The sequence below is a fragment of the Pelobates fuscus genome, chromosome 1 (assembly GCF_036172605.1).
Source record: "Pelobates fuscus isolate aPelFus1 chromosome 1, aPelFus1.pri, whole genome shotgun sequence".
NCBI lineage: Eukaryota > Metazoa > Chordata > Amphibia > Anura > Pelobatidae > Pelobates > Pelobates fuscus.
The window spans coordinates 377,687,001-377,701,321 of NC_086317.1; the positions used below are offsets into that span (position 1 = coordinate 377,687,001).

At 40.9% G+C, this 14,321-nt stretch overlaps 1 protein-coding gene across 1 annotated transcript in view; it reads right to left on the minus strand.

The window, feature by feature from the left end:
* The window catches only part of ERICH6B (glutamate rich 6B), a 224,478-nt gene that overhangs the window by 51,302 nt on the left and 158,855 nt on the right, over positions 1-14,321 (minus strand). The window contains exons 12-13 of the mRNA XM_063444714.1: positions 12,368-12,450; positions 10,303-10,458 (exon numbers count right to left, since the gene is read on the minus strand). Of these exons, the coding sequence (XP_063300784.1) occupies positions 10,303-10,458; positions 12,368-12,450 (239 nt within the window). The remainder of the gene's footprint in view (positions 1-10,302; positions 10,459-12,367; positions 12,451-14,321) is intronic.

Here is a 14,321-nt window from a genome sequence, read left to right on the forward strand (position 1 = left end):
AGTTTTAACGTACAGATCAAGTCCCTGCAGTCTTAATTTTCAGTTCTCTGTAATTTAGGAGTTAAATCCCTTTTGTTTCTGTGGCAGAGAATTGAGCAGTTAAACTGCAAGGGCATGATCTATGGAGAAGCATTGGATCATAAGTAATGATGATCTCAGACAAGAGAGGAAAAAAGTGAATTAAACTTTATTTGTACGACTTGTAAAGATGTGCCTGAATATCTAAAACAGAAAGAAATAATTCTTAGATTTCTCTTTTAAAGTGGATCTATCACTTTTGTGAATCTTTTCAATTTTTACAAAGACCACTGTGGGTGACATCTCTGATTGGGAGATGTCCCAATACAAAAAAACAAGTCCTGCGCTCACTCCCATCATTCCTGGGCGGCAGCAACGACCATAGTAAACATCAGCCCAAATACATACAGTAAAAAACAAATAAAAAAGTTACCTGCGCTCTTTCCCATATCCCTATGTATATTTAAACAAATGGAGGTTTTTAGTTACTCCAATAGCCATGAGAGGGTATGCCCACCTGCCACGTCAAGGAAGACCTTTTAGGTGGCTTGACTGGTATGCAGATTTCTGTTGAACACTGTATTAACTATTCTAATATATTTATATATATATATATATATATATATATATATAAATAAATATATAATAAAAATAGATTTAAAATAAAAGTAAATGCATGTGTGACGAAATGAGCCTCGTAACGTGTTCTTGGAGGGGCCTGCTGGCCAGCCTCTTGCCCACTGACTATGGGCCAAGTCAGCGACTGTAAAGACCCATATGTTATTTCCCCTGGTTCGGCACTTTCCATTCATGTGCATAGAACCGAACGCTAGCTTCCTGGCGCCCATTCGCATGGACCAAAACCACGAATAGACTTTAGGGGGACTTAGCCACGAATGCAATTGAACTATTTTGGGCATGAAGACTTTGCGGTTCCCGGTCGGTCTTCAGTGGCCCTTAGCCGCGATTCTATGGAACTATTTTCGGCATGGGGCCATGCGTGCGGAGGGTCAAGATTTTACTACCAGGAAAATCCTGAACCCCTGAACCAGTCTGGGTGATTTTTGGATATGTTGGTCACCCAGATCGGGGCTATCAGGGGATGTAGCATTTGGGGCGTTTTTATGTATTTTAAGGTACCTTTGGGGTGTTTCAGATTTGTGTGTTTTTTGTGCCTGGAGATAATTGAGTTTAATACAGTGCTTGACTCAATTATCTCCCAGGCACAGGGGAGGGATTATCTTATTTTGTATTGGAGTGTCCTGGACCTTAGGGCCAATGTATTTGTGTGTGTGTTTTTACTGTAGTCTACTCTCAGGTCCAGGAGGGAGTGCCCCTTGCATGGGGACATGCATATAGGTCCAGTTGTGGCTGCCATTAAACAGATTCGTTTTACCCTTCATGAAGTCTAGGCTCATGTTTGGGGGATTGGAGAGCTATATTCACACTCTGGGGATTGCTATAACCACTATATTCCCTTGGATCACAACACTTGCTCTTGTAAGAGCAGCCTGCAGCGGCGGTTTGTGGGGTTCACGGTGATTATGGTGTCCGATGCGGTGCTTATGGTTCTCAAGGATTACTAGGAAGCAGCAATTGACGGAGTTACCCAATTGGGATGCCAGGCAGTCCGTCACAGCATGCAAACAATGATATTTATTTTATTTGGGCAGTGGCGTGGTGAATATTAGTCAGTTAGATAAATGAGAATCATCTGAGAAAGGAGTAAGAAGATAGTAGACTAAGAAGTTAATCTAAAAGAGCTCCATGCATCTTACCATAAAGCCTACACTAAATATCCTACACAAAAAGAACTCGTTATACATTTTATTCAAAGTACAAATAAAATTTTCTTAGACTGCATTCATCTCAAATACAATAAACCAATGAACTTTATTTTCTAAATGTTTCCTTACATCCTCTGAGACCTTTTCCATAAAACCATCTCCATATCCCCTTATTAACTGGTATCATTTTAAAATGTAACATTAAAATGCAATCTGACAGAGTAAGATATTAATGGGAGCATCACATGGATAAGTAGTTTCACATTATTGTTTCTTGATTGCTTTTTTGCCACAGTACCAAACTAACAAAAAAATTCACAGTTAAAGAAAAAACTTGTTTCTTGCCTTTTCTATGAAAGGCATACTTATAATACCTTTATTTTACACATTTGCCTTTTTTTTCTTTCTTTTGTTTTTTTCTTTCATTTTTTTTTCTTTTTTGTGCCAATTCTGTACTCATTGAGATCTAAATCTCCAATTTGTATTCTCTCTCCATAGTGAAAGAGCACTCAGGAATACTATATGTCAGGTTAAATTTATTCTACTAGCACCGCATGGAATTCGATTAAGTGCAATTGGCACTTTGTGCCTGTGGGATGCATCTGAAGTCATTGAGCAGCCTTATAGTTTTACTTTGGAAATAGCTTTCTTCTCTAAGTTAGTGATTCATACTTTTTCTTTATCTTATTTTGCTTATTGGGTATTATTCAGAGAAGAATTCACATGTATCTGCAAGTCATGCATCATAAGCAAAAAAAAAAAGGTTACGTTTATGGCAGAACCTGCATTGATAATGCACCCCAGAGAGAATTAAACAGTCTTTGCAAAAAAATCATCCAATTTCTACATTGAAAATAAAAGAATCGACCAGGCATTCAATCAATTCATGAGGCTTCTCTAATCGTTAGTAGTATCAGGTCTCAAAAAATATTTATAAATATATTACATGATTGTCATGAGTGAGGATAGTGTCGATATACCAGTGTATACATTAGGAATCGTCACACTCCTTATACACAGCTTCCAACATATGATGAACGTAATTTTAAAAAATGCAGTTTATCAGATTAATTTTGCATTATATATATTCACAATGCTCTTATAAACAGTGTGGTGGTCTGCCAAGGTATCACTGCCACCGATATCCTTTTTCCCATTTAGACAAGCAAATAATCCCAGAGGTAAAATATAGCTGGTGTAGCATAACCCCCCACACATGAGCTGAGGCTTAATGCTGGGAGAAGACTGTTCAATGTACAGGCTTCAAATTTAGACCGCCAGTAAACTCCTCCTCTGTGCCTGAGAGATAATTGAGTCAGGAACTGTAAAAACTCAACTGTAAAAACTCAACTCAAAACTCAATTATCTCCAGGGACAGAAAAGTATAACAATTATATATATAAGCAGTTTTGACCAGTCTGCCACAAGGTTGAAGCCCAAAATAGTTCCAGGGAAGTTGTGGCAAGAGCCGGTCTCTGTTCCTGGAGTTTTGTATGAAAACCACACAAGTTAGACGAAAGCAGATCAGTAGAGAATGCTCACTGTGTTCGATAGTATATATCTCCCTAACGTCATTCGTGTAGGGTAACGGGCAGCAGGTCCATGATGACCGTGGTTCGCAGGAGTGCCTGGCCAAAATGAGTTCCAGGCACTTGATGACCAAATCCCGCTGCCTGCGTTTGGGAGATAAAATGGCCGCCATCCATTGTACTGAACACGTGCGTTCGCATACATGAAATGGCGGTCACCCAGTGAAGCATTCAATTAGTTTGTTCCATTGTGGTTTTCATACAAGATACTTAACGTTCCACGTTCTAATGGGTCTCTGAGGTGGTCTCAGTTTGAGAACCAAACAAAATAAACGAATCCAGAGAACAAAAAGGAGCCGAAAGTGATGGGGTATTCATACACTTCAGTTTATTTAGCACTAGCACTATTTGATTTGTCTCCCATGTTGGGATTAGTGTAGGACCTACTGATATTGGGGTACCGTGTTGTAGTGGTGGGCTTAAAAGGACACTTTAGGTACCCAGACCACTTCAGCTAATTCAGCTAATGTTTACATTGCAGCTCTAGGTCTGCCCCCGTGGCTCTCTACCAGACAGCCACTGGGGGTGCTTCCGGAATCCAAACTGACTTTTGGTCTGTTATCTGATGCTGGACGTCCTCACGGACCTCTCTTTAACACAATATTGCCATATGGCACAACTCCATAGAAAATCTATATTATGAAATGTATGACAATAAGCCACTGACATCTTTGAGCCAATATCTGCACTTTGAACTCTGCACTTACAACAGAACTATCCCGAGGTAGTCTCTAACTGGGATGAAACGCGTAGGACTTGTGCACTGATGATGACATGCTATGACTGCTACTATTTACTTCCGTGTAAGTGATAAATTTGCATAGTGTGCTTTATTTTGCTTTTATTTTATATGGTTGCACTTTTTCTCTTACCTCATATAAATATATTGAGATTCAAAATAAAGCTCAAGATCTGGGAAGATACCAAAGCAATTTTCTGAAGGCTCTTTTTTGGCTCAGAATTGTGATTGGCTAATTGGCCTACATTTGAGAATATAGTAATACTATGTTGTGCAGTATGCATTTTTCCTATTTATTGTAAATACATATCTTGAAGATCTGAGGATAACTTTGGAGTACTTTCTCTGCTTTAATTGCACTGTTTCACTTGAGACTTAATTGTGGACTTGTGGAAGTCACTGTTTTATATAATATGAACCCTCCCTGAAATCTTAAAAATCTCTGAAATGAGATTAACATACAATAAATGAAAGCTTTCATTATCGGGGCATCATATAGAAGACATCCAAGCTAATGTTAGATAACCAATAAACAATTCATTGTAAAAGCCATCATAGCACTGCATTGCCCGTGCCTATGGGATCGCGTGTATCGTAACAGATTTCAGTCTCCATCCGGGGGGGGGGGGGGGCGCGGGGTTCCTCGGGGTTGCAGACAGTCATTCCTGTCTGTGCTTTGGTCTGCTATGTAAAGTAACCATGGGCGCCATCTCTCCACATTTTTGTCCTTGAGACCCATATCTTCTACACGTTCCATCCATTGCTTTATTGTAGGGATAGTCATCCGTTTCCAGTATAGTGGAATCAGTGCTTTGGCTGCGTTCAGCAGGTGTCTATGAATGTTTTTCCTATATGCCCCTATGGGGTCTGGTGTGGAGTGTAGGAGGGCCGCCTCTGCGTTGAGATTTCCTTCCGTCCCTAAAATTTCCCCTATTTTCTGCTGTAATTCTTCCCAGAATGGCTTAATGAGGGGGCAGTGGTGTACCTTGCTCATCCCCACATCTCCAGCATGTGTCAGGTATATTCAGGAAGATCCTGTGTAGGCTATCAGGTGTTCTGTACCAGAATGAGAGAAGTTTGTAGTTTGTTTCTTGATATTGGGAACTCGACGAGCATTTATGGTGCAAGATGAGGATCTTATCCCATTGGGCCGCGGTGAAGGATGTATCCAGCATGCGTTCCCAGCGTCTGCGGAATTGGTCGTTGTTGGTGAGGTGTCCCACTAGCATGTGTTGATACAGAAGGGATATCGCCTTATCTAGGGTAGTTTTGTTATCGCAGAGTGTTTCGAACCATGTTAAGTCCCGATGTAGCGTTTCCTTGCCCGGGAGTGTCTGATAGTATGATCTGAGTTGCATATAATGGAAGGTTTGTAAGCTGGTGGGTTGGTTGCCCTCCAGTAGTTCCCTCAGGGGGGTCATGCCCGTGTTGTTTAGTACCCTATGTATGGGGAATGATTCTCCCTGTCCTAGGAAGGTCCATGCCGTCGGCGGCAGCCCTCCCCTATCTGAGGATTATGTTGTATCTGAATCATCGGGCTTGGTGTTTGAGACATGTGAGGAGCTCTCCTGATGGTATCGCACGCTTTCAGTGACTGCGCTACAGTAGAGGTCGGTTCCTGAATCACCCGTGGCAACCTCTTCGAGTTCCATACTGATGTCAGGAAGGAGGGCCTATATGGTTTTTGTCTAGGTCGATCCATTGTTTGTGTGCCGGTTGGGTATGCCACTCCAGTACACGTTGCAGTACTGTCGCATGATGGTATTTGCGTAGGTCAGGGAGCGCCAGTCCCCCCCATGCTCGAGGTAAGCATAGGACTTCCTGTCGGAGCCTTGCCTGTTTCCTATTCCAGACGAACTTCACCATTGCGGATCGAAGTGATGTGAAATATGCCGTCGGTAGGGCTTGCGGGATCGTCTGATATAGATATAATAGCAGTGGTAGTATATTCATCTTGAGAATTGCAATCCGGCCGTACCACGATATGTGGGGGTATGCCCATGTTTTCAGATCCTGTTGTATTCGTTGCAGCAGCGGTAAGAAGTTCGTTCGGTACATGTCACCCAGGTCTCTGGTTATTGCTATACCTAGGTATCGCATTTGGTTTGCGCACCATCGGAATGGGAACTAGTTTTTCAATGCGTTTGCTTGGGCTGTCGGAACGTTGATGTTGAGTACTTCGCATTTATTCATGTTCAGTTTGAATCCTGAGATCTCTCCGTAGTTTGTGATCATGGTGACCAGGTGGGGCATCGTCGCTTCCGGGTCCGTGATAAAAAATAGAAGATCATCCACGTATGCAGCTACCTTGTGTGCTGTATTACCGCTTTTGAAGCCCGGGATGTCATCTGAGTTGCGCACTGCCTCTAGGAACGGTTCAAGGGCCAGAGCAAAGAGCATGGGGGAGAGTGGGCATCCCTGTCTCGTCCCATTGTGAATCGGGAAGGAATCGGTAAGCGCTCCGTTCACTCTCACCTTCGGATTGGGGCATCAGTATAGCGCATCAATCCATTTCATCATGTTCTCCCCGAAGCCCATTTCTTGAAGTGTGGCTATAAGGAACGTCCAGTCAACCCGGTCGAATGCTTTTTCCGCATCCGTTGACAATAGTAGGAGCTTGTCATTTGACCTCTTCGCCAGGTGATGGATGGACTGTACTCTAAGGGTGCTGTCCCTTGCCTCCCTTTCGGGGATGAACCCGGTCTGGTATGGGTGGACCAGTTTTGGGAGTATTCACCCAATTCTGGTGGATAGGATTTTGGTAAAAAGCTTCACATCCACATTCAGTAGTGAGATTGGTCTGTAGCTGCTGCATAGTTCGGGATCCTTCCCCGGTTTCGGGAGGACCATTATAGTTGCCGCCAGGGACTCGTGTTGGAACTGGGCGCCGTTTACCAGAGCGTTGAACGCGTTGGTGAGGTTTGGAAGCAATATGGTTCGGAATTTCTTATAGTAGTCCAAGGTAAAGCCGTCAGGGCCCGGTGCACGGCCCGTTTTGGCGGACTTGATCGCTCCCGCTACTTCTGCTTCCGTGATCGGTGTATCCATCTCTGACTCTCCTTGCTGCAGTCGTGTCCCCACGTGTGATTCAATGTAGCTCCTTATTCTGTCCCGTTTGATTGCCATCTCCTCCGGGAGTGTCAGTCCAGGGATGTTTATATAGCGAGGTGTAGAACGAGCGAAACTCGGACGCTATTTTATCTGGGAATTGCGTGGTCATGCCATCTGATGTTCGTAGCTTATGGACCTGGGTCATGTCCAAGGTAAACCCACCACACCACCAATGGACTTCCAGCTCCACCATATTTAAGGGAAGGAGAGGGAGGGGGTTATTAGGCTCATTTGTGCATTTGTCACTTTGTTGGCAGTGTATGTAATTACATATTTTATTGTTATTTTGAATTTTGGTCCCTGAGGAAGTTCCCTAAGGGGAACGAAACGCGTAGGACCGTTATTTATTGTTTAAAAGCCAATAAATCTTTTTTGTACCCGACTATTGGGAGTGTGTGGACTTCCTTATAACTGGATTTGGCGTGGTAACCAGCAAAGAAAACCCCCCCTATATAAGGGGAGGCACCTTGAGGGCCTGACTTAATTCATCATCTTTGAGTGTAACCTTGAAATGTGAAGCGAGTGTTCAAAGTTGTAACTTTATTACACTATGTTGTATTTCATGTTTCCATTTTAGTGGTACAAGCTGGATCCCTGATCGTTGTGTATTTTATAAGATATATATACTTATATAATATATAATATATGAAACATATGCTAAAGACATTTCAGTGCAAAACATCTGAAATAAACATGCATTTTCCAATCTGATAATAGGAATCAAACAGACTCTTGAAAACAAGAACCCTTTACTTTTTTTTTTTTATCCATTTATGGCTCTGATTGCCTAATTTAACATATTTGCCCTATTATGTGCTAACATTTACTGCCCTGGTGTTCTCTTATCTTGTGGTCACTCCAGAAATTGGAATACAGTAGAAAATTTTCGCCATTACGGCACACGCAGAGCATGATTAACCAACAATAACATGCATTGCTCAAACTATTCAGCAACCTCTGAGTCTGAAGTAGTTTTCAAGAACTTGTACATGAGTCATGATATGAGTGTTGAAATGGGAATCAAGAAGAAAGATTGAGTGGTGGTTATTGGTGGAAAATAGCATTATGGAGGGATGAAGCTTTACTGTTGGAATTTGTGGAAATAGTGTGGAGTGTAAATTTAAGGAATTAGCATGGAATTTGGAATTGTATGAAATTACATGGGAAGGGGGAGAGAGGGGGGTGCAGAATCAGGGAAAATATCAAGGGGACAAATGACACTGTTATGCAAATTGTTGGAGATGATACTGAAGGATATGGCAAGAGGGCAATTATTTGGGGCAATATTGTCTGAGAACAATGCAATGGCATGAATATAGTTGGAGGCAAAAAACTTTGAATATTGGTTAAAGTTGTTAAATCAGAGTAAACTGCATTCAGCTGATGCACTGGGGGAATATGTCAACAGGGTAATGAACTGAGAGAACAGGAGGGATTACATTGCATATGTGACAAACGCTCCTTACCCTGGACATTTGTCACAAACTACTGGAGGAGCCTGCTAGCTAGCCTCCTGCCCAAGGACAATGGGCCACATACAAAGACCCTGTTCGAGAGTTAAATCTCCCCAGCCGCCATTAGCAACTTTCCCTGGGTGCCCCTGGTTCGGCACTTTCCCTTCATTCGAATGGAACCGAACACTAGCTCCTTGGCGGCTGTTCGCATGAAGAAAACCACGGTACTTAGCCGCGATAGTTATGGAACAAAATTTGGCATGAGGACTTCGTGAGTTCCTCAGCGGGACTTAGCCGCGAATGTTATAGAACTGTTTTCAGCATGAGGTGACCGTGCGGCTCCTGGACAACTTGGTCCGGGGTTTTGAACGACTTTGAAATCTGCTAGGAGAGTGTTTTTTGGAGGGAAGGTACCTGAGACTAAGGGGAGCAAACGCTACCCGAGACCCAGGCGGAGCACCCAGTATTGTGGCCACAGGTGCTCCCGAAAGTTGACCAGCCAAAGCACCAAACACCCCGGAACTGTTTTGGGAATAGGACCACGTGTGCGGCCGGTCAGAACTTTGACACGGTGGCGTTTCCCCTACACTGCATTGATCTGAGCACTAGGATGTGATTTTTGTGGGTTTTTTTTTATATATTTTTATAATGTTTTATGTATGGCATTTTTATGTTTTATACTTAGTCATTCTGACTCAGATATTAATGGGCATGTTGTGGGTGTGTTTTGGTCGTGTTTTACTGTTTCCTTCCTGTGTATATAAGTGGGCCATCTGGCCATAATAAAACCAGTCTTCTTGTACCCTTCATCTAGTCTAGGCTGATGTTTGGGTAGCTCAGGGCTTTAATCACTGCTTTACTTGGGATTTGGGAGAACTACAGCGGATATACTCAGTCCGAGTATAGGGGATCCGTTACTGTAAATGTCAATTGCAGGGCAGTGGAATGGATTAGATCAGTTACATGGAAGCAGGGGAGCGTAGAATGAAATGGGGAGGTAGTAGAAGAGGTATAACAAACCTAGGGGCAGAAGAGTAAGTGAAATATAAAATTGGGGACAAAGAAAAGTTTCCTTTTATAATGCTGGGGTTGCTGTGGGTCCAGGATGTAGATTTTGGTGTGCAGGGGTGCTAAATTTAACGTTTGGACCCAGGCAGCAGGATGTGCTTAATTTGCCTTTGAATGTGTGCAAACTTGCTAAAACATGGTTTAGAACAAACTCCACTCTGAACATACAAAAAATAAATATATATATATATCTCACACAGCTTTCTGTCTCAAAACTGTAGAATAAAAATACTGCTTCACCAATATGATGTTATTAAACAAGGGAAGGTCTCATAATGTCTGCTGTTCACTCTGATTTTGATGTGACCTCTCAAAAACCTTGTTGTTCACTCAGCATAAGAGAAGTCATCAGCACACAATATTTCAGATTCTCCGCTATAAGGCACTGTGATTGCTGATACATTGCGGTAATCTAAAGGGCATTGTGAAGAATGATAAGATAGAGATACGCCAGCCAGTGCTTCTTGATATAAGACTATCATCTTTTTTTCCACAGCCTTGGTTTAAATTGATTTTTAATATACTATTCAACTTACCAAAGTGTCCCGTTCAGATGGTAACAGGCTGCATGGCCATTACTCATGAAAACAGCTTGAATATGTGGTCTTTGCTCAACATCCTCCAAAATGATAAACGTGTATTGAACTGGGTCAGAGCAGATGATCAAGATACCTATATTTCCTGATGGATAGCTGCTTGGCGGTCAAGGAAGAAAAATACTTTTTGTAACCAAGGAGATTTAAGATTTAAAGCTACAGTTTATACCATAAAGAAAAAGTCATATATTTTTTTTTAACTCTGTCAAGAATCTGTACCTAACTGTTCTGCCTTTCAAAAAAGATTGCACGTTCTCTTAAAGAGCCAATTAAACTTTCAACAAAAAAATTGCACATATTATTTTAAGATTTTATACAAATAAAATCCCTATATATTTTAAGACACAAAATATTTACATTTACAACTGTACTTCAGCAGTAGAACGAACCAATTTAGGAAATGTTTTTAAGAGTTTTGAAAGTTATTTGGTGACTTGTAAAGTTGTCAAGGCTAAACAATATAAACTTTAAAGGGATACTCCAAGCACCATGAGCACTTCAGGGATTTGAAGTGGTTAAAGTGCCTGGAGTTAGTACGTGCAGACACTTTGAAACGTTACACATGCAGTTATTAACCACTCTGCTGCTGGAGGTGTAACTCCAGCATCATTGACAGTAATTAGCCAGTATGGAAAAATAATTCCAGGTAGTCTATTATGAATTCTGTGCAAAATTGTCTGGTGCCCTCCTTGCCACCTATGAAAAAAGCCAGTTTCTTTTTCAAGATGCAAAACAGATAGTCAAGCATTGAGGGAATACTGGTAAGATAGAGGTAGGTTTCTCTTCTCTGGTAGATAGAAGACTTCTTGAGGGGAGGTGGGAATTGCACCCCAGACACCCTTGTGTGAAGTGGTATGGATTGACAAAAATAGGCACAAAGGTAGAAACTAACTGTAATAGATCTATGTTCACAGGAAGAATAGGACAACGAGGAGCACTTACACTTTCAGAGCTATGATTTAGCTCCAACATTTGCTCGTGAGCGGTACAATTCCGCTTATGGATAAGAAGTGTACCCCTTGATCCAGAACTGATACTCCAGACCTGATGTAATATATGTAAAGAAAAACAAAGAGGTCCAATATAGTATATTCAGGGAATAATCTTTAGATAAAGTATATAAATGGATATACACTCACATTTTACAGAGCCTCAGAATGGTTCCTTATGATCAGCGTAGAGTTGTAATATCTGCTCTCTGGGGTATTTGAGTGGAAGGTGTCCTCTCCATTATATATTTGTACTAACAAATATATAATGCATGCAATAAGTATTTACAAAATATAGAACAAAAATGTTTTTCTCAATTCACAAGGCTTTTTGTTCTTATATATACCGGTGCAAAATAAATAACGTTTCAGGCAATCCGGGATAACAACAAATAGCAGCTTTATTGGGGCAAAAGCAGTAAGTTTCGACCCTTCTGGGTCTTTATCAAGCTTGTCAAGTTATCCCGGAGTGCCTGAACCATTATTTACTTTGCATATCTTGTAAGGGAGGCCTGGCCAGCCCTGGTTTCAGAGCACCTGGGTTACCAGTACGTCTCTACTATATATTAAAGATAGCATATATTCCCCCCCTAATTTGAGGAATATTGCCCTGTGGCGGGGGATATGCCACCCAAGCATTGTGGATTGAGCAACCAGCTTTTGCTCTATATTTTGTAAGCACTTTAGTGCTTTTATTTACCACAATGTATACTATATATTTCGGTTTTTATTTCTGATGTCATAATTTTAATACTGCATTTTAGACATTGTTGACTAGCAAGCAATTAACCAATTATTCATTGATATATTAGAATTTGTGTTACATTTTGTTTTTGTACATGATAAACTCTTGCCAACAAGGATTTAACAAAGCCATATAGGATGTAGTGTCTTAGATGTACAGTAAACGAATATGCGTGTGCCATAGAATGGTCTACGTTCCACTAATGGCTTGATCATTTATAAAGAAACATAATATAGATAGCTCATATAAGGCATTGCACATTTTTGGATACAAAAACTGTCCTGTTCCATCTGGAAAGAGAATGCTGAAGTTGTTCCTTGCTTGGTAACATTCTATGGAGAGTTCATTGGGTCTCTGTGGGAAAAATTTAGCGAGAGGTGTTATGAAAGAGAGACACATCAGATATGTTTAATAAACAGCACTAAACTCTGATTTGTTGAGAATTGCCAAGAGAATTGTAAATTTAAGGCAAAATTATTGAATAGGAAATATCTCCAAAAGTTTCTTAACTATTTTGGCCTTAAATTTTCATCCGTTCTTCACATTTTACAGTTTAGTGAATAAATCCCAGCATCTACCCATTATTTGTTCAGCACGTCAAATTCTTGTACCTATATACATTAATACAGACTTGTGAGTACTGCCTACATCAGGGAATAAGGTTTTTAAGAACTAAAGCTGCTATGATTCTTGTGTCCAGTAAAGCAACTTTTTGGTCACCTTTGTTTAACATATTATATATGAATACTACACATTATATGACAGTTCATATAAATCTTTTATAATCTAGTAATAACAGTAAAATTTGACTATGATGAGATGGCAACTGGTAATCATTCCAGGAGATAAAAAATAAACTACAATAAAAAAAAATCCATTATATGGCAGAGCAGAGAATATACACATTATCTTCTGTAAACATCCTAATGACTCCCAAAAGAGAGATGTTTTGCAATGTATCCATTTCAGATACTGGTTTATTTATCCTGGTACATTTGTGAGCTGTGTATATTGGCAGCGATTTGACATTTTGTGTTCTCATGAATTTTAAAAACAATGAGCAAATAAATACATTCATATCATTACTATATTCTGCGTATTAAAGGGAAAGGCAATTAAATGACTAATTGGTTGCAAAGGGCATTTACCAAGGAAGGAGAGCAATTGAGATGTTCTTACTCTAGCAAATGACATTTTGACAGCTCCTATTTACACATGAAAATCTTAAAATTCAATTAAATGCCTGCCCATTGACAGTGCTGGTCGTGTGTTAGGCAATGCCTATTTGTTAGACAAGTAATAAAACACTTTGTAAGTTCTTTTACATTTTAAAACTGTGTGAGATGAGAGTGGATTGGGAGATTGACTTGATTATTTAGTATGCAGGAAGGAAAGTTTTTATCACTTTAAGGAGAGAATGTTATACAGTTATTTGGATTCATTTGTAGTGGGAATTATGTAGAATTGTGTAATTTAGTCCAAAAGCGGTCAGCATTAAAACGATTTTATCGGAAAAGCACAATTCTAGATCGTACTGATAACAATTTAAATTGAATATTCACTAAAAAGCAATTGCATTGAAGTACAAAACTGCATTTCTTAAATTTAGGGCAAGTAGTGAAAAAAAACCCCCAAATCATATCATTTTCTGATCGTATCAGAACAAAGCAATGATTCTCTATGATAATGAAAGGTTACCTGCTGCTTTTAGAGTCCCTTCCTCATACCTGCGTCATTCTGGGTCAGCATATTGACGCAGTTCATCTCTCCTTAACCTGCATTATTCTGGCATCAGTATAAGGGCTAGTGGCGTACCTACCACGGTTGCAGGGGTCATCACTGCTACTGGGCCAGTCACTCCAGAGGGCCCGGCTGCAGCAGTGACCCCTGTGACCATGAGCCACCGGCATAGCCTCAGGCCAATGCACAGCTGCACTGCCCCGGGACCCGAGGTTGCCGGGTTACCGACAGAAGGGGAGAGCTGTGCTGCATCTCTTAAACTCCATAGTTGGTGGGCAGGAGGCCAGCTTCCACATTCCTCCAGGAGTCTGTGGCAAATGTATGTGGGAAGGAGCGCTTGTCACAACAGTGATTGCCACACGTTGCCATTCAGCCACATACTCTGAATACCCACTCAGACAGCCACACCTCACCTCCCAGTAATACCCAATAACCTTGTCATGTTCGTACACTTGACCATTTAGCACATCACCTACCCCCATTCA